Genomic DNA, 19,472 nt, shown 5'->3' on the forward strand with positions numbered 1-19,472 from the left:
TCTTATCGCCATAACACTTGACAGTACTTCAGATAGTAACAGTTCATTAACATTCACAGCAGATCAGTACAAACGCAACGTTGTACTGCGAACACGTACTGGTCTTATCGCCATAACACTTGACAGTACTTCAGATAGTAACAGTTTATTAACATTCACAGCAGATCAGTACAAACGCAACGTTGTACTGCGAACACGTACTGGTCTTATCGCCATAACACTTGACAGTACTTCAGATAGTAACAGTTTATTAACATTCACAGCAGATCAGTACAAACGCAACGTTGTACTGCGAACACGTACTGGTCTTATCGCCATAACACTTGACAGTACTTCAGATAGTAACAGTTTATTAACATTCACAGCAGATCAGTACAAACGCAACGTTGTACTGCGAACACGTACTGGTCTTATCGCCATAACACGTGACAGTACTTCAGATAGTAACAGTTTATTAACATTCACAGCAGATCAGTACAAACGCAACGTTGTACTGCGAACACGTACTGGTCTTATCGCCATAACACTTGACAGTACTTCAGATAGTAACAGTTTATTAACATTCACAGCAGATCAGTACAAACGCAACGTTGTACTGCGAACACGTACTGGTCTTATCGCCATAACACTTTAACAGTACTTCAGATAGTAACAGTTTATTAACATTCACAGCAGATCAGTACAAACGCAACGTTGTACTGCGAACACGTACTGGTCTTATCGCCATATTACTTGACAGTACTTCAGATAGTAACAGTTTATTAACATTCACAGCAGATCAGTACAAACGCAACGTTGTACTGCGAACACGTACTGGTCTTATCGCCATAACACTTGACAGTACTTCAGATAGTAACAGTTCATTAACATTCACAGCAGATCAGTACAAACGCAACGTTGTACTGCGAACACGTACTGGTCTTATCGCCATAACACTTGACAGTACTTCAGATAGTAACAGTTCATTAACATTCACAGCAGATCAGTACAAACGCAACGTTGTACTGCGAACACGTACTGGTCTTATCGCTATAACACTTGACAGTACTTCAGATAGTAACAGTTCATTAACATTCACAGCAGATCAGTACAAACGCAACGTTGTACTGCGAACACGTACTGGTCTTATCGCCATAACACTTGACAGTACTTCAGATAGTAACAGTTTATTAACATTCACAGCAGATCAGTACAAACGCAACGTTGTACTGCGAACACGTACTGGTCTTATCGCCATAACACGTGACAGTACTTCAGATAGTAACAGTTTATTAACATTCACAGCAGATCAGTACAAACGCAACGTTGTACTGCGAACACGTACTGGTCTTATCGCCATAACACTTGACAGTACTTCAGATAGTAACAGTTTATTAACATTCACAGCAGATCAGTACAAACGCAACGTTGTACTGCGAACACGTACTGGTCTTATCGCCATAACACTTTAACAGTACTTCAGATAGTAACAGTTTATTAACATTCACAGCAGATCAGTACAAACGCAACGTTGTACTGCGAACACGTACTGGTCTTATCGCCATATTACTTGACAGTACTTCAGATAGTAACAGTTTATTAACATTCACAGCAGATCAGTACAAACGCAACGTTGTACTGCGAACACGTACTGGTCTTATCGCCATAACACTTGACAGTACTTCAGATAGTAACAGTTCATTAACATTCACAGCAGATCAGTACAAACGCAACGTTGTACTGCGAACACGTACTGGTCTTATCGCCATAACACTTGACAGTACTTCAGATAGTAACAGTTCATTAACATTCACAGCAGATCAGTACAAACGCAACGTTGTACTGCGAACACGTACTGGTCTTATCGCCATAACACTTGACAGTACTTCAGATAGTAACAGTTCATTAACATTCACAGCAGATCAGTACAAACGCAACGTTGTACTGCGAACACGTACTGGTCTTATCGCCATAACACTTGACAGTACTTCAGATAGTAACAGTTTATTAATGAGAGCGCAGTTATTGTGTCTGTACGGGAGACAATGATCGATTGATCTGATGGCGTACTGATCTAATAACAGCAACTCAACCCGATTAGCCATTCAGTTACGTTCTTATGTCGGCCGTAAAACACGGTATATTAGCACCAGCTGTTGCCCGCTGCGCCCGTATCATCGCGACGTAGGTCTGCCGGCAGTATCGTCAACTTTTTGTAGACTCGAGGGGAGGGGAGGGGAGGGACAGGTGTTAGATTTACTCGTTCGTTCAATCAATCGATATTGACAGTGTTAGCACCTGATGTCGCGATTATTACGATCATTATGCAAGACCACTCGAGAAAGCCAATTTTGCGATCTTTTATTTCGTTTTTCCCGGTCTCAAGAGGGTAATAAAATTGTCAGTCAGGTGTTCCCTATAATTCGTTATAGTTGTTTTTTTATATTTCCATGTGAATTCATTATAGGTGTACGTTGTCAGAAACGAATCACATGTACAAAGTGCGGAATAATCGAATTAACACCCTGGGTAATTTCTTCTACAGTATTCCTTCGTTTGGACTAGTAGGCTACTTCAAATAGAATATATAAGAGCTATTTTCGTATTCAAATACAAGTATTCATTGGAGGGTTTTAGATGAATATACATATTAGAGAATAAGAAAGGAGGGATTCATAATTACAATAAGTAATTAACAATTTTTCTACACGACAAAACGTATAATTGTACAAATAATCAATTCAGACGTTAACAATGGAGACCAAAATTAATGTTATTTTATTTTGTGTATGGCTTCCATCTATTTCTACGGCCATTGGTGGCAAAACCTCCAGTATAAAAGAATATTTCAGAAGGGAGTGAAGTAGCAAGTAAAACAAATATATTTTTCTGAATCTCATAAATTATGGGTATGACATGTTTGTAAGTGGCACAAAAAGGCAGAGGATTTCTCCACCTTTTTGGCAGGGCAATCCCAAACAACCAAAGAAACAATGGATTACGGAAAGGAAGTAAGATAGCCTAAGTCTAGACTTGTCTGTTAGAAATACTCAACTCAGATAAAGTATTCGAAGGGTGCTCTTGAATACACTGTATTCGATGCTCCCATCACTAGTCTGAGTCGCTGTTGCACTCTGATATCTGCAGTTGCAGTATGCTAGGGCGGCGCCCCAGTACGTCATAGTTGGACAACAGAACTCGCCTCCGCCGTCAAGAGGGTTTAGTTAAGTGGGTAAGGTCGGGGGGGGGGATGGGTCAGTGCACAGCCCAGAATAAATTCATTGTAATGTGTGGGGAGGGGTGGGGGTAATTGGGGAGGGATAATCCCCCCTCACTTTGTCACTTGGGATTTGTGTCGCCCCCTTTCGACGGGATGCTCTGCAGACTGCAAACGTTAACTCACCTGGGGAGCCTGCCACTTCACAGGTGTCCCACACTCTAATACAATATACAATAATATTCAAGTCATGGTTACAGTTCTAAATAGTTGTAAATGTCTTATTGTAACAAATACATGTTATATTATAAAATAGTTTAATATCAAATAATAAAAAAATCAAATCAAATTTATTTCAAAATTTTTACAAACAAGCATGGTACACGTAATATGAATGAAATTAGTCCCACATGGGCCACAGAGGCTTGTGCGTGGTGACGAGTCTGTCACTAGATGTTGTGCACAGCGTTATGATAGTTATTATGTCAGTTAGTGTATTATGATAGTTATCATTAATAATAATAATAATAAAAAAGTATTTTTTACATTTTTTCAAAAACAATTATTATATATCAAATCTAAAATAATCTGTGTAATTTGTTGGCCACAGACAGCTTTAATTATGCCACAATACCCAATAGTCAAATTATTATATACAAAAGATTATAAAAAATAAGGTATGTAATTTGCTATTGTGTAAATTATTAAATTGAACAAAATTAATTACTAACGATACTTAGGTTAAATTTGGGTTATTGAAAGTGTTTAAAACCATCGGAGAGGCGAAACGGCGCAAGACGGCCATCGCAACAATAGTGGAAAAAGTTTGTCACGTGTAATAAAGTAAGTTAGTCCAGTAAATAAACGTGATCATATTCATTAGTCTAGTATATAGATGAGAGCAGCGACTCAGCGTGTATATACTGCTAAAGCAAAAAATATATGTCTTAATTTCGTTTACAAAGAGGTTCTTGTCCAATTTGAGGTAAATTTAGGACAATACAATTTTACATTATGTACTGACGCTAAAAACATTTTTCACTCAATATTGAGGGTTGACCCACCAGTGGTTATATCGTACCTGTGACTTTTATTATCTGTTAACTGTATAATAAGCAAATTTATAACTCATATTAATCCAATGTACGTGTATCAACGTGTATGTCTTAATTGGATATACGGTAATGTGGTAATCATCATCAATATCTCAGTATAAATAATGACTAGCTGATTAGATATGGTGGGACGGGGGGGGGGGGGTAAACGCATACCTGTTATGGAAGCGATAGTTAAGCTTGTTAAACTACTACATGATAAAGCCAATATAAAACTATATTGGTTTCACTGTCAATTATTAACTACAACGATCAGTTTTTATCCAGAATCGTTTAGCAAATTGAACCATTTTGATATAGCCCTAAGTCATACAACGTATATTATGTATGAATATGATATCATTGCCATGAAAATGTCGCGCTCTGTTTGTGGCCGACCTTCAGTTCGATGAAAGGGAATATTTATCTCGTCAAGTTGGCAACGCTAAAGAACATTCCTTCTTAGAAACGAAGATGTCAATGGCCCTGAGTTATTCCGGGTGGCTTGACAAAGTGCAGGATTAAATTTAAACCGAACGGCAGCGTTGGCACCGCGAGGTCGTTCCGTGGACAGTAACGCGGCGCTGTAAAACTCTGTTACTGTTATTGCAGCGAGGTGGTGTAGTGTAGGTGGCGGAGAGCCGGTGTCCGAGTCGCGTCGTCTATTTCGGTTAATTGCCCGACTCTCGAGTGAGGGGAATCTGGAATCAAGCAGTTGGCAGCATTGGAGCGTCACATGAATGCCAACGATGCCACACACTGTGCCAGCATCCGGCCTTGTTGTTGAGCTGTTATTGTCAGTCCGAGACACTGGAGAGTATTGACCCACCAACACAGGACACACGAGTGTTAAACAAAATGTAAAAAGGTACAAAAATACATCTGGAAGCTTTCGTCTACATATTATCTACTCTTCACATTATTTGTAAGAGATTAAACAATAGTCAGTTTTTGTAGGTGTACAGTACCTTGCTAGTTATATAGAGTGTTGGCTACAATATGTCGGGTTGGCTTCAATATCGCTAACCTACAACAAGTTATATAGCTGTAGAGTACCTCCCAATAGTTATAGAGTGTTGGCTACAATATGTCGGGTTGGCTTCAATATCGCTAACCTACAACAAGTTATATAGCTGTAGAGTACCTCCCAATAGTTATAGAGTGTTGGCTACAATATGTCGGGTTGGCTTCAATATTGCTAACCTACAACAAGTTATATAGCTGTAGAGTACCTCCCTAGTTTGAGTGTCGGCTAAAATATGTCGTCAGATATTCAATACCGCTAACCTACCACACTTATTCTTGTAGACTACCTCGCTAGTTATACAGTGTCGGATACAATATGTCACTAGCTGTTCAATATCACTAACATATAAAACTTTTATAGCTGTAGAGTACCTCGCTAGTTATATAGTATCGGTTAAAATACGTCGTCAGCTATTCAATATCGTTAACTTTCCAACACTTTTACAGCTGCTGTGGAGTTCCACGCCAGTTATAGAATGTCATCGGGCTTGAATATATCTTTGCCATAAAACGTTTGTTAAGCTACAATATTTAGTCACACAATGTCGTAGATATTTAATTACACAGCTTGTTGTAATGTCGTTAAGCTACAATACACCACCTCCTGTACACAATGTCGTTAAAATACAACATCGCATTAATTAAGGTGTATCTCGCTAAATCGTGTGCTTGAATGCTAATTCTTGCATTTTAAATCGTATTGTTTTGAACCGCTGCCGTCAGTTGTATGGTAGACGCTGTAACACCTCCCTGAGCGCTCCCGAGCTAACAGGCTCTATCCTGCCGTGTTCCTGTCATTGTTTACGGTAAGCTCGATCCTGACAGTGATAATTGTAATCGTGTGCCGTTAATGACCTTCACTGTGATCGGACAGTAGTGACAAGGCGTTCAAACAGTTTGTGCGTTAAACAAATAGTCCCCGTTTGAATTGATTAAAAGGCGCCATTGTTTGTTGTATCCGCGATAATAAATTGGTCACAATATCGCGTCGTGTTCTGTCGGAACTGTTGTGAAATTGGACATCAAACAATAGTCTGACGAAATAGAGCCGGCCGCGGGACGGCCCCGATATGGAATAATGCCATCGATTAAAAGCTTTGTCGGTCCACTCACCGTTTTGATTCTCGGCATCAACAGATCGCCGCCGGCGGCAGAGGCCGCGCACCGCTCTTTCGCTAATTGATCGGGCTCCGGTTAATATAAATAGGTCTTTTAACTTTCAAGTGTTTGGACAAGTACGTGAAGTGATGCTCTGGTAGCTGTGATGCTGTTCTCGTGCTTTTAGAATGGCTTTGGAGTGCTCTGCATAACTTTGAAGTGTTGTGGGCAACTTTGACGTAACGAAAGCTGTTTTGTATTAATATTTATTACAATGGATTGATTCCAGAACTTAAAAATGTCTCCTCTTGTCATAATCTGACTGCAGTGGACGCATATTTTTTTGTTATTTTAGCTGTCCTAAAGAATAAAACTGTGTTGTTTATTAATTATTTACATTGCCTGTGCACATCACAGATTGCTGGGTGAAACACAGAATAGTCTGTGGAACAATTAAGAATTGACAACGAGATTCGGAGGCCAGGCCTCAGGCAACACTGGAGAACACATTGAATAGGTCTAGTAGTTACAAAGTAATCCCAGTGTGGAAACGTCCACATTTGGATTGCCCTGACTGAATACATAAGCAGGACCAATATGTTTAGCGCGGTGTAATATCCGATATGTTCGACCTTCAGTAACGTCCTAACGAATTTTCAGATTTGAATATAGCATAGTTTGTTTCTTCACATAATCGGAATTATAATAAAATAAGTCTAAAACAATAGTAAAATTGTATTCCATCACATTCAAGTTAGAGGATGTATTGTAGAAGTTGAAACATCAAATGTGGTCCAAAGGAGAAAATGTAATATATTTATAACGTTTCTTACTGTCATATCGACAGTTCTTCTCGAGACTATAGAAATGTCAAGCAGTTCACAGTTCACAAAAAAATTTATTTTCCAAAAATGTCACAAAAAATACAATTCCATGTGCCATACAAAGCACGTGTGGAAGAGAAAAACAAGTTTTCTTTTAATATATCGGCGTTATATATTAAGCAAACCCTAACTGCTTCGTATCGATCTAGTCTCCCTGCCAATACTGTACTACATGCGAAAATCTTTCAAAACAGAACAATTATCGACCTATCATAGTAATGCCGTCGTTTTCGAAATACTGCACTCCAAAATGGTATTGTTTTAATCTTATTGTCAGTTATATAAAATGATCTTTTTAGCTGAATTTGCCAAAGACATTCCCGACCTCGTCCCTAGGTACGGTACCTCGGTGACTGACCTAGGTCACTGCCGCGCAAGTTGCGCCGCGGCTGCGCCACGACCAGTCGCTTATCATCGCGCCTGGCACTCGCCAGACCCGTTCCTTCGTCCTTGAAGGCGCGTTCACCTCCCCCCACTCGCGACCACTTCTTGCACTTTGCAGAACAGAAGAATAGCCACTGGTGTCTTTAGTTAGGCTAGCAAACGGAATCCATGAAGTTTTCGTGGCCATTTAAATGTTCAGAAGACAATTCACGAATGTAAACCTAGGAAGGATTTAAATATGGGCATGATCATGTTGTAAATCCAACATCAGTTTGTGAAGAAATATTCAGTACCAAAACACGAATTTCAAATTGAACATCGGAAGTGAATCACCCTTATAGGTTTTGGACGTAATTATTCTCTTTTTATTTGCGTGGTGTAATCGTAGTGACGAATTATCTGTATTTTATTAAATGATAATGGCTACGTATGTAAACTTATTATTTAGATTTTTCTTATTTATAAGTGATATAGTATATATATATATATATATATATATATATATATATATATATTATTTTTGCGATTCAATGTTTATTGAAATTATATATATATATATTACACGTTTTAATACTTTATTAGACACATTCTATGGTTTATTATTGTAGTGTTTATTATAATTGAACAATGAGGTGTTCAGTAACATAGTGCTTTAGAATTAAAGTTATCTACTAATTGAATTGTCTTTATTCGACTTTGATTTGGAACTGCAAAGGTAAAGAACAGCTGATTTTAGACCAGTTTTGTATTGTCAAGTTCAACCACGAAAACAAGCACACAGTTTTTGTGGATATCTAGTAGCGATGTACCGCAGTGAGAATGCCGGCTCAAGACTGGGACTTGCCTCGCGTGTGGTGACGATACTGTGCCTATGTCGTGCCACAGGGGCCGCTATACTACAGTCGGCCTCTAACGAGAGAATGTACACGTACCCGAGGACCGGCCAGTACAAGTACGTGGCTCACATCAGCAGCAAGGCCGGGTTCTGTACGGCGTCCATCCTGAACAAGGACTGGGTCCTGACGGCGGCACACTGTCTGTACTTCCGGGAGAAGCAGATCGGCGACAGGGACGTGAGGATCTTCGCGGGGATCGTCAACTACGAGCGGCCCTCCCGCGAGACCTCGCATGAGACGATGAGCGTCAAGTTAGAGGTCCACCCGGACTTCTGGTACAAGGTGCCGTCCAAGTACGACGTGGCGCTGGTCAAGGTCAGAGACCCCTTCGAGTTCGGGGAGTTCGTCGGCAGCATCGAGGTGTCCGGCGAGGAGTGGCCGCAGAATAACGTCACCATGAAGTGTTTCACGCTGGGGTTCGGAGGGTTCTACAGCACGGCTCCGGCCACCACGGTGCTGAAGCGGCTGGAGCGCACGGTCACCCACAGCGAGCGCGCATGTCCCTGCGCCAAGCGGTTCCAGTGGAAGAGGATCGCTTGCGTGGAGGAGGACGGCGCCAACCTGATGTGCGAGGGGGACGACGGCGGACCGCTGGTGTGCGACAAGAAGGTACGAGGGATAGCCCACATGATCTGGAACCGCGCCAACTGTGCCGGGGTCTCGTACCCCCTCAACAAGTGTGTGGGGTCCCCCGACAAGGGTCTCTCGGTGTTCATGTTCCTCTGCCCCATGAACGACTGGCTGCGCTCCGTGGTCCCAGAAGTGCCGCCCACGCCGATCTCTTGCCGGGCTCCCCCGCCACTGCACACCTACAACTTGCTTCTTGTTATACTTACTTTAAACATAATACTCACGCATTACAATATTGTTCTGTAAGAGATAGTTACACTCAGTTGTGTTGTGAGCAATCTCGTTTTTGGTTTTATTGTTCATGCATAGTAAATTGTAACTGACCGAACTTTGCTGTAGTTCATATTGGAATTTGTTTTACTGTAGCAAACTATATTGTAGTTAGTCTATGCAAATCAAAGAGTGACCAATTTGACATTTACAATATTGAGTCGTTGGTAAACTCAGCATTGCTTCGGAACAATGGTCCGTTACGTAATTATTATTTGCACTGTTTTCAGTCCACGCTTCTAGGTAGTTAAAACTAAATGTCCGTGAATGGCACCAAAACCACGAGGCACTCATCAAACAAAGATTAAATTATGCAAAACTCTCGCCTCGCGCCGCTCACGTTCTTTGGTACTGACGCCCGATTGAAATTTCACGCCTCATAAACCGGCCTCGTGTGGTAACCGCGGCGGTGGTGTCAGTGAGCCAATTTGTTTTGTGCTTACACTTCCACTCACGCAAGTCTTTCACGGACATCAAAGGGCCTGGCTTCTGGGGCGAATTAATCCATCCCGGCGCGTCGCGGCGCGGCCATGTGCTAGCCCAAGATTTATTGGAGGGTGCGCACCCTCCCTTCATCCCCCCCTCACTCCCCCCCCCCGCACACTAGTAGCACGCCACCCTTCTGAAGTCACGTTCCAGAATAACCCATCCATTATGCAGTTTTTCCAAAGGGGAATTCCACCCCGTCTTCGCATACTAAGTAACAGGCCTTTATTGCGAAGTAAGTCTCATTAGCGGTGGAACACGGTAGTTTCCGGTAAATCATGACTTGAATGCGATTTCAGTTCTATTCAAGCAATATCAAGAAGTACCTTTATAAGGTTTTTACATTCCGGTGTCGTAAGACAACAGAGGTTTCTTGTAGATGTGTATCTTCGTAACACTGTTAGGCTTGAAACGCATCTAAACAGACAAGATGAGTTTTTGATCATGTCCAACCAAGAACTCGGCTGAGCGTTATTGAAGCTGTCGCCGGACAATTTCTTTTACGCCTGAAGAAGTGATGTAAATTTGTTTCGCTATTATTGTCTGTCTGTCTGTCCGCCGGACATCTCTATAATGAAATGAGCTGAAGATATTACATTTTGCCAGCGGAACCTGTTTAGCGACACACGTGGTGTGGCGTACTCTTACCTTGTAAATCATACTGCAACGGAAGATCCTACGTGTGCATGACACCGGCAAGGGTATGTGCTGTAAATCAAAGTCGCACAGCACTCGAGACGCGTACAGTACGTAGATCCTCAAGAGATATTACGACCGCACGTAAACAATTATTGTCACCCGAGTGTTTGGGATCTGGCTCTGCCAATTACCACCACGTCACCCAGTGTGATCAGTGTTTCCGGTGACGATGTGGATCGTCGTTGGTGGTTCCGGTAAACTATACTCGATGTGTAACGTCTTCGAGGAGTTACTCCATTATAATCAGTTGCTAGTCGTGGTATTATGGGGCGAGCGAGCGAGTTGGATCAGGTGCAAAATGGGAAGTTTACCCTAATTGTTATAATTATAGTAAAGAAAGAAAAAAAGTAATTTGAGTCAGTGTGTTTGTGTGGCTCAGATGGACTATTATGAAATACAGGGCCTTGAATTTTTTATTTTTTTATTTTCTATGTTTAATTAATAAATTAAGAATTGCAGAGCAGTTTTTTAACGCAACAACGGTATATTACTGTTTGTTATATTAGGTATTAAAGGATCAAAATAATGTTTGTAGTCAGGGAAGCATGCTTAAGAAAAAATTCAATTTAGTTTTATTGTGATTTTTTAAAATAACCCGTTAACTTTATAGAGAACTAGAGGAATACTGGCATTATTTTATAGTCTAGTTGAAAGTATATTTAAAATTAAGATTTTTTCACTGCCATTATTTAATTGCGTGTTAAATTAAAGTTAAAATTAGAACAATTAAAAATTACTCATATTGGAAATTTAACACAGGTGAAATGTATTCCTACCATATTTATAAATATTAGTTTTGAAACGAGCATATAAAATTTGTCTGTCACATTGTCATTTTTAGCGGTAAATGAACTTCTCCTTTGTATTGATGTACAATATCTACAATTTTTTCCAATTATTTTGGGTACAATGTTTTGGTATGTTATTTGATCACGTCGTGTTGTGGAGCCAACCACAGTTTACCCGCGGACCATAAAACCGTCTTGTGTTTTACACAATTGTTTGGACTAAAGGCACGATTCATCGTGTATGGGAACGTCCAATGAATAAAGCGACTATTTTTGTGAATTTAAATGTTTCATTAAATTTGGAGCAGCACTAAGAGGAGTGACAAACTTTTCAAAATTGTTCTTGAATCGTGACTAAAGAAAGGCACATATGTATACAAAGTTATAAAGGAAATACATCAGTTATAATCATTAAACAATTTAGAAGGGAACTGTCCAATTAAGTTTGAGGATCTTAAAATTGTGTGTCACTTTTCCTTGCGTACAATATACTCGTGTACAAATGCCTACATTCGCCTGCTCTCTACATTCTGGAAGTGGCCCTCTATTGCCGATATGGCAAACCTGAGAACTCATCGCACAGAACTTCTGCGTACGAGCAACTTCCCATCTTAGGTTGGTTGGTGTCAAGTTAAACAATACACTCCCTGAATGTATGAGAGAGTTATTTGGCAAGTGATACTCATGTTGATGCTTGATTAAGGGATCTTAGAGTGTAGAAAGCATTTTGTTCTGTTGACGAGTTCATGGAAAACCGCTTGGATCACTAAATTGAAGTTGTGATATTGGGTTGAGGTCATGGTAGTTGCGTATCTAACTAGACCAGTTGAATGAATGGGGGAGCGAATGATAATATTATAGTAAGAATTTTATTTTATTATTGGTTGAAATCTGTACCTGATTACTAGCGCTCGCTGTACAATTGTGAAAATTTGACAAACTGCAATAAAGAACACTCGAATTTCATTATTTCCATTGGCGTAGTTCTCCCCCTCCAATAAAATGTGACACGGCCACTGATGGGAAGCGTACTTGCCAAAAAGGATCGCATGATCCAACTTGTCTGACGTGTTATTGAATCGCAACAGGACGTGCACCATCGGTCCCCGCGGCGAGTCATCCACCGCGCATGCGCCGCCATGCCACAATAAACCCGTCGCGTTCCTCACAAAAACGCTGATTTACTCGCTGCCACTTTTTGCCCTCTTTAGGCCACTCCATCGATGCGATGATGCTCTTTGGCCTTTTTGTTTCTCTCTCGCCCCGACTCTTGTTTATTGAGTGTTTATGAAGGAGTCCCCCCTGTTGTGGCGACCGCTCGAGATTTATCTGCCGGTGGTCTTCCTTGCGTTTTTAAACCGTTGTCGCGTTTGATCACTTCTGACATAACGATGTTTTGTTTTTGCCCCACTGTTTCCTACACAAGTGAGCGTTTGTGGCGATGGTTCTGTTTCCACAAAGTGGTGGCGCTGGGCGTCTCTTCTCATCTTTTTGGAAAGAGGTGAATTTATAATTAAATTTGCGTCTGGCGAGTTGAATATTGGAGATATAAGGTGGAAGGCCATGTACCCCCCCCCCCAAAAAAAAAAAAAAAAAAAAAAAAAAAAAAATGCACGATTACGGTTGCGCGTCACTTATGAGCTGTGATGTCTCGTCATCTGGTGTTCTTCTATGAAGTTCTAAGGCACATATTGCACAGAGCCATTCCCGACTCCCCCCAAATTGTTAGTCTTGCCAGATCATTCCCTGAGTGGATTGACATATAAATCGTTCTCGTGCCCCTAACAAATAAGTTTTATTTCACAAAATATTTGAGTCAAATCGTAAAAATTCGCCATATCTATTACGTCATAACGCGTATTTATTTATCATTTAGTCTTGAATAGCAATGGTGTGAAATTGTTCAGCGTCGCCTGATTTAAATTAACAGCCACGTTTTATTTTTCAGATTTCCAATTAACTAATTTAATACAAAAATCGGACTCTCATTTAAGTACGTTAAATAAGAGACTTTAAAATCATTAAAATTTATTTTTTTCATTACTCGTCTGTGAATATTTAAAAAACCAAGAACGCCGAACTAGAGTTACGCCGTTTAAAGTTAATACTTACAAAGTCGGGCACATGCAATAAATTAGAGTTAGGGAAAAATTTGCAACGTTATAAATGCGGTGTGTTTATTTCGTCGACAAATAAATTACATTCTGGGAATTAGCAGGCGCTGTCGGCCGCCACAATTAATGCCATGTGTGGGGTTGGGGGGGGGGGGGGGCAGAGGAGTGAGAGGGACAACATTGATTTTCCCTCCCCATCTGGCGAACCTAATGTTACCGCATGGATATTGTCCCGACGTACCATACGAGTTTTATACACATAACACGAGTAATTATATGTTTGCTGAGTTTTTTTATGGATCTAAACCACTTCCTGTATTTAATGTTGTGAGCCTTTCGTAGAAAGGCAAAAATGTACAAAAATATACAAAACTAATTGTAACTAGTTTGATAGATTTGTTGATTAAATTGTAATTGAAATAGTTAACGCTTAGTGAAATTCCATTAAAGCGTTAATCTGACAAACGTCAGAGTTCCCTGACAGAGTCTTGGATAAATCCTCCAACCCTCAGGGCAACCCTGCCTGAACATGACGTTTATCCCCCCCCCCTCTGTTCCCCTCACCATTCCTGCCCATCCGTCCAGAGTTACATTGCCTGAAGGTAGGTTTGTTTTTAGCCCGAGATTCAATTTGGATCAACATCTGTTTCGGTTAAAGATCTAGAAACAAGACAGTACAACGAAGTTTGGGTATAGAATTATGAAAAAACCAATTGAAAGCATAGGTTTTTAGAAAATTGGCCCGAATTTTTAATGCAAAATTTGTTAAATGTTCAATTTATATATACTGAGCGTTTCATTATTGTATACAGCGTAAGTTCGGCTAGTGCGTAATGGGTATGTGTGTACATTTTGAAGCACACAAGATTCTTTTATCATTATATCTGTGTTTCTTTATAGAAGAAAAAAAACATGACAAGCACAAAAAATATGACTCAGGAGCTGTATTTTATCTACTATGAACAATATACATACCTTGTTCGAAAAGGTTGATTTATCCGTATGATATGATAGAAATACGTTTTCAAGAAAATAAATTATGGACCAAAACGGTAAAGAAATCATATGGTAGCAGTAAATAAAACATTACACAAAATGTGTGTTCTACAAACTCCATAGTTCTTTGTTTAAAGTTTATTATTGATGATGGAGGGCTTAGAAGGATGACAGGATTTTTGGCCATACATTTTTAACCATCGTTATGGTTAAAAAATGTATAAAACAATGTTTCGAGGATTGGAATGCATCCCCTTCGTCAGGTGGAAGAGGTCTTGAGTACTTACAAAAATAGAGGACAGAAAGAAGAAAAGAAGGGGAAGAAAAAAGGGGTTCAAACATACCCAAAAGCTGCAGAGAATGTCACAAGTGACAACGCCTGGGCTAGACTCCAAGCAGCTTGTTTGTATCATAGTAACATAGTTTTTCAAGTGTTATTACTGTTTTATTTATAGTCATTTATAATGTGAATAATCATACTGGATTGCAATTTATTCTCTTTCGTGTCACGTTAAGTGATTGATTTATATGTCGAGTCTCAATGTGCATAACAGTTTGTGGTTGAGTTGGTAAACCGTTCGCTTTATTGCATTTTTTATGGTTACTGTCTAGCATTTCCTATTTTCATAACAAAGCAATTTGGTGCCATTTAACCTCGTACATTTTTCATTGCCATGCCTCTCAGTGTAAATTAAACTAGTGTAACTTTCACTCTGGAATTTAACATTAACTTTTTCCGCTAGCAATTCCACCGCTCCATATAGGGTTTCTACATTTTAAATTGGATGTTCGTGCTTTAGTGAATTAATTGCCGTTCCAATTAACGGACATGCAGCTATATGTCGTAACCTAGACCAGTTAATAAATCAGTGAGGTGAGCCAGGGCTAGGTGGACGCCGGAGTGTATAGCTGCTGTGTGGGCCGCCTCTAGTCTGATGGCTCTCAATTACCCCCATTAGTGACGTGACCCCGGGCCTTCAGCTGATCGCGTAGTGGCGCGGCGCCCTTCACATAACAATCACATCACTTTTGATAGTCCTGGAGCAAATTGTCACATTGCATTGTTTACCAATCAATCAATCGATCGATCGATCAATATTTTTACTATCATTCATGTATTAAATGCATGACAACATTCACTTGTACACTATTGTAAATTTCAATATTTACATAAAAGTAAAAAAAACTCAAATTAATTAATAATAAAAACGCAAACGATTCGTCCAATACAGTTTACATCTGGAAAGCAATGCTCTATTACAGTCATCTTTTATTATTTTTGTTAGTGAGTGCATTTTTTAGAGTTAGTGAAGTTGACATACAACACGGTGGTTGTGATTCCTGACTTAGGCGTGTCGCAAAGCTTTGGTATGATTTGTTTATTTTAACCTAGCTTGTAATTATGTATTAGGTCAGTTATTTACCTGAAGAAGAGATCAGATTGCAAATCTCGAAACGTAGTGTTACTGATTTTGTGTTTCAGTGAACGATGGCAAATATCCGGAAAAATCCGCTTTCCTTCCTAATCTTTTAGTTGTTTTTCTTCAATTGTATTTTCTGTGATGTTTTTTAATTGACTGTGGAGTTTCCAAAACATCCCAGCCCCCGAGTTTTGAGACAGTCGGCCCGCCAGAGCTGTTGTATAGCATGTTGTATAGTGTTGTACATGTATAGTGGCTCCATCTGCTATATTTGCTCAATGAAACCTGGCATAGATGATGGTCTCGTACATATACAAAGGTGGAAAGTCAAAATGCTGTGCTTTTTAAATGCATTTCTATATGAACTTCTGCGTAATATGCCAGCCACAAAACGCACAATTCGTTTCTGTAAAACGAAAACCCTATTTAGCGAGTACTGAGGTGCCGAGCCCCAAAGAAGAAGTCAATACGGCAACCGTGACTCTACCAAGCCAAAGTATATTAGGTGAGAGTTGGTAAAGTAAGTGTCACTAGTGCTTGATTACGTTATAACGGAGCTGTTACACGCGGCTTGGATCCAACTGGCAGCGGAGGTAGCCAGACCACTTCCGTATCCGCCCAGACCCGGCTCCCTTTCTTCTTTTTGATCCACGCCGTTTATCTTCCGCGGCAAATACTCTCTGCTCCATTCGTAAACCTGTGATGTTTCTGTGCGATCTGCAAGTCGATAAAGAACATTCTCGCTTGCTAAGTTAAGCCATTCTCGACTTAACGAACCAATTGTGTGGGGTACCTAAGTCTACTTGTCGTAACGTGACGTTCACAATCCGGTGATTGGTCAGTGTATGTTCTGTTCGTCGTGACATTAGGTCCTTCTCAATTCTGTTATTTTTTTGGTACATGTTCTTGATTTTTTCTGAATTTTTAATATAACTAAATGTTTTATTCTGCTTGAAGTATTGGTTCGAGATGACAGAAAATTCGTGCTTTATTTCGGTGGACAGGGCCACATTAGATCGTTACAGACGATTCGGCTATAGCAGATTTAAAGTTTTTATTAATTAGTTAAATAAAATTGACATTTTAGATTTAATTCGATGCCATTTGAACATCACATTGGTGTTGGCGATCGATACTGTGCGAGAATCTAAAAAAAAACAAGGGTCGTTGTATTTATATGTTGAAAAATCATAGGCACAGTTGGTTGACTATCGTTCATGGCAACAGGTAATTGTTTGTCTAAACTGTTGGATAGTGAATTAACCTTTTGTTTATTCGATGACCTTAATGAAATTCGAAACCACTATTGTTTTTCTTCGAGATACTCAGTCGATGTTTTATCCGAATGGTGAAAGGCAACTAAGAATTGAAAATATGCGAAAGGAAATTGACCAGTTGCAGTTTGAAAGGTATTGTATTGCGTACAGGGCAATACAGTCCCGCAATACTGCTGGTTACAATACACGGTAGTGGAGATGGAACACACGAGCACGCTGTGACACCTCCACGTGTATTTTATTTCGTAATGGTGCATAGCTCGCATCATTTGCACATTTTGTCGACCGCAAAACGTTTTTAATACAGCCGCGATTTGTGTGGACCCGGTTCCCTCTGGTTTTGTTTGTTTACGGTTTTCACCCGCTGCCGCGCCGCCGCCGGGGGTGAATGCTGTATTTTGTGTGAATTAATTATCAACACAGTAGTCTGTTAAAAATAGTGTTATCATTGTGTGTGGTTTCTGTTAATTTTGTTGTGTTTTAGTCGAGTCATTCATTACGATCTATCTATACTCGGTGTTTTATTCATTAAATGCGGTTGGTTTGTGTGAGTGTCCTTGGTTTGTAATAATAATATTACAAGTTTAGTGTGTGAAAATATCAGTCGATTGATGACATTTATCGATTACAGTACCTAATAGAAGACTTCAAAGTGGATACTATTGCACAAACTTCATAATGTGTGCAAAAGAGGTAAATTTGTATCGGTGGACGATTGCAAATTTCTGGAAAACTATCCTATTTCCTTTACAATGTCATTAAGGATTTCTGATTTTGGAAGGGAAATCGCCTACTATTACGTGATACTTCAAATCAAATCAAATCAAAATCAAATTTATTTCAAAATTTGCAAACAAGCACAGTACACATAATATAAATGAAATTAGTCCCACATGGGCCATAGAGGCTTGTGCGTGGTGACGAGTCAGTCCTATGACTGCTGTCACAACACTTGCCATTGAGGAGCTAAATTTTCGTGTAATAAAATTGCAAGACTTTCGTGAATTAACCTGACGATCGATCTTTCCATGGTTTCGTCTCCACGTGAATGTCTCGGGTTGTGCGATCAACCACTCAATCGCAGCGGGACGGGTTATAAACTGACGGCGGGCTTGTAAACAGCCGTACATTAAAAGCATTGTAATTGTAGATAGGATGGCGTTACATATTCAGGAGCAGGGATTTGAATACCGTGTACCTGCAGGATTGTGGGACAGGTTGGAGGGGGGGGGGTTGCGCTCGTAGTTAGTGTTTGTGTACAGTTATCTCGGTACCAAGTGGAATGAATATCACTTTGATCGTTTTGGATTTGTTTACCTGTCCATTGAATTTGTATTAGTACAGTTTCCATCTTGAGGGTTCGAAATACCTCAACATGTATTTCATTGAGATGGATATGAATTAAGACTCAAAAAGATAACAGGACTTCGTATATTTGGCATCGTTACAGGTTGCAAAAGGTAAAACAAAACCTTTCGAGGGTTGGAATCTATCGTCTTCATCAGTTAATAATTCGTGCAAAAATAAAGAACAGGAAAAAGAAAAGAAGGGATATAAAAGGGTTCAAACGTACCCGAAAGCTTTTCGGAGTCTAGTCCAGGCGTTGTACTGCACAGGATGCAAGTTCCAAGCACACATGTCACGAGTACGAGAATTCTAGAGCACAATCACACGTCACTACAATCCCAGCATAGGCGAAAGTGGGTCACTAAAACAAAGAATTTGCGCTCGTTTGGTAAGGAGTAAGGTGTGGCTTTGTTAGTTTGTTAGCTTTAACCATTTTGTAGCACTTTTTGGGAATTAATAGCCGATTAAATGAGTAAGGGAAAACAAAAGAGTACTTTAATTTTACGCGGTTGCCGAACTGTTTCCCGTTTGGGGTGTACTTTGGGATTCTTACATCCAGCTTCATCACACAATGAAATTTTACATAGCACCAGGTATTTTGAAAGAGTTCGACCCAGGCGATATACCAAAAATTAGATTCCTATAGACTCTTGTAGTTTTGCCTCAAAACTGTTAAAAAAGCATCTCTATGTTGTTGGATGGCACAGTGGTGATGTTTGTTTAAGAGCCGTATTTTAAACTTCTTCTATACAAATAGGATTACAATTTGCACTGTTATTGTTACGATAATTATCAAATAAAGAAATGGTTGAAAACATCCGGCAGATATCGTAGGAGCAAACTTTAGTTCGAACTGAAATAGGACG

At 39.9% G+C, this 19,472-nt stretch overlaps 1 protein-coding gene across 1 annotated transcript; it reads left to right on the plus strand.

Annotated features, from left to right (window-relative positions):
- Positions 1–8,370: 8,370 nt before the first annotated feature.
- Positions 8,371–9,536, plus strand: LOC124367140 (trypsin-2-like). The gene has a single exon (XM_046823790.1). It carries the CDS (start codon positions 8,486–8,488, stop codon positions 9,452–9,454), a length of 969 nt encoding a protein of 322 aa, XP_046679746.1. The 5' UTR covers positions 8,371–8,485; the 3' UTR covers positions 9,455–9,536.
- The last annotated feature ends 9,936 nt before the right edge of the window (positions 9,537–19,472 follow it).

The sequence above is a fragment of the Homalodisca vitripennis genome, chromosome 8, assembly GCF_021130785.1.
Source record: "Homalodisca vitripennis isolate AUS2020 chromosome 8, UT_GWSS_2.1, whole genome shotgun sequence".
In the NCBI taxonomy this organism is placed as follows: domain Eukaryota; kingdom Metazoa; phylum Arthropoda; class Insecta; order Hemiptera; family Cicadellidae; genus Homalodisca; species Homalodisca vitripennis.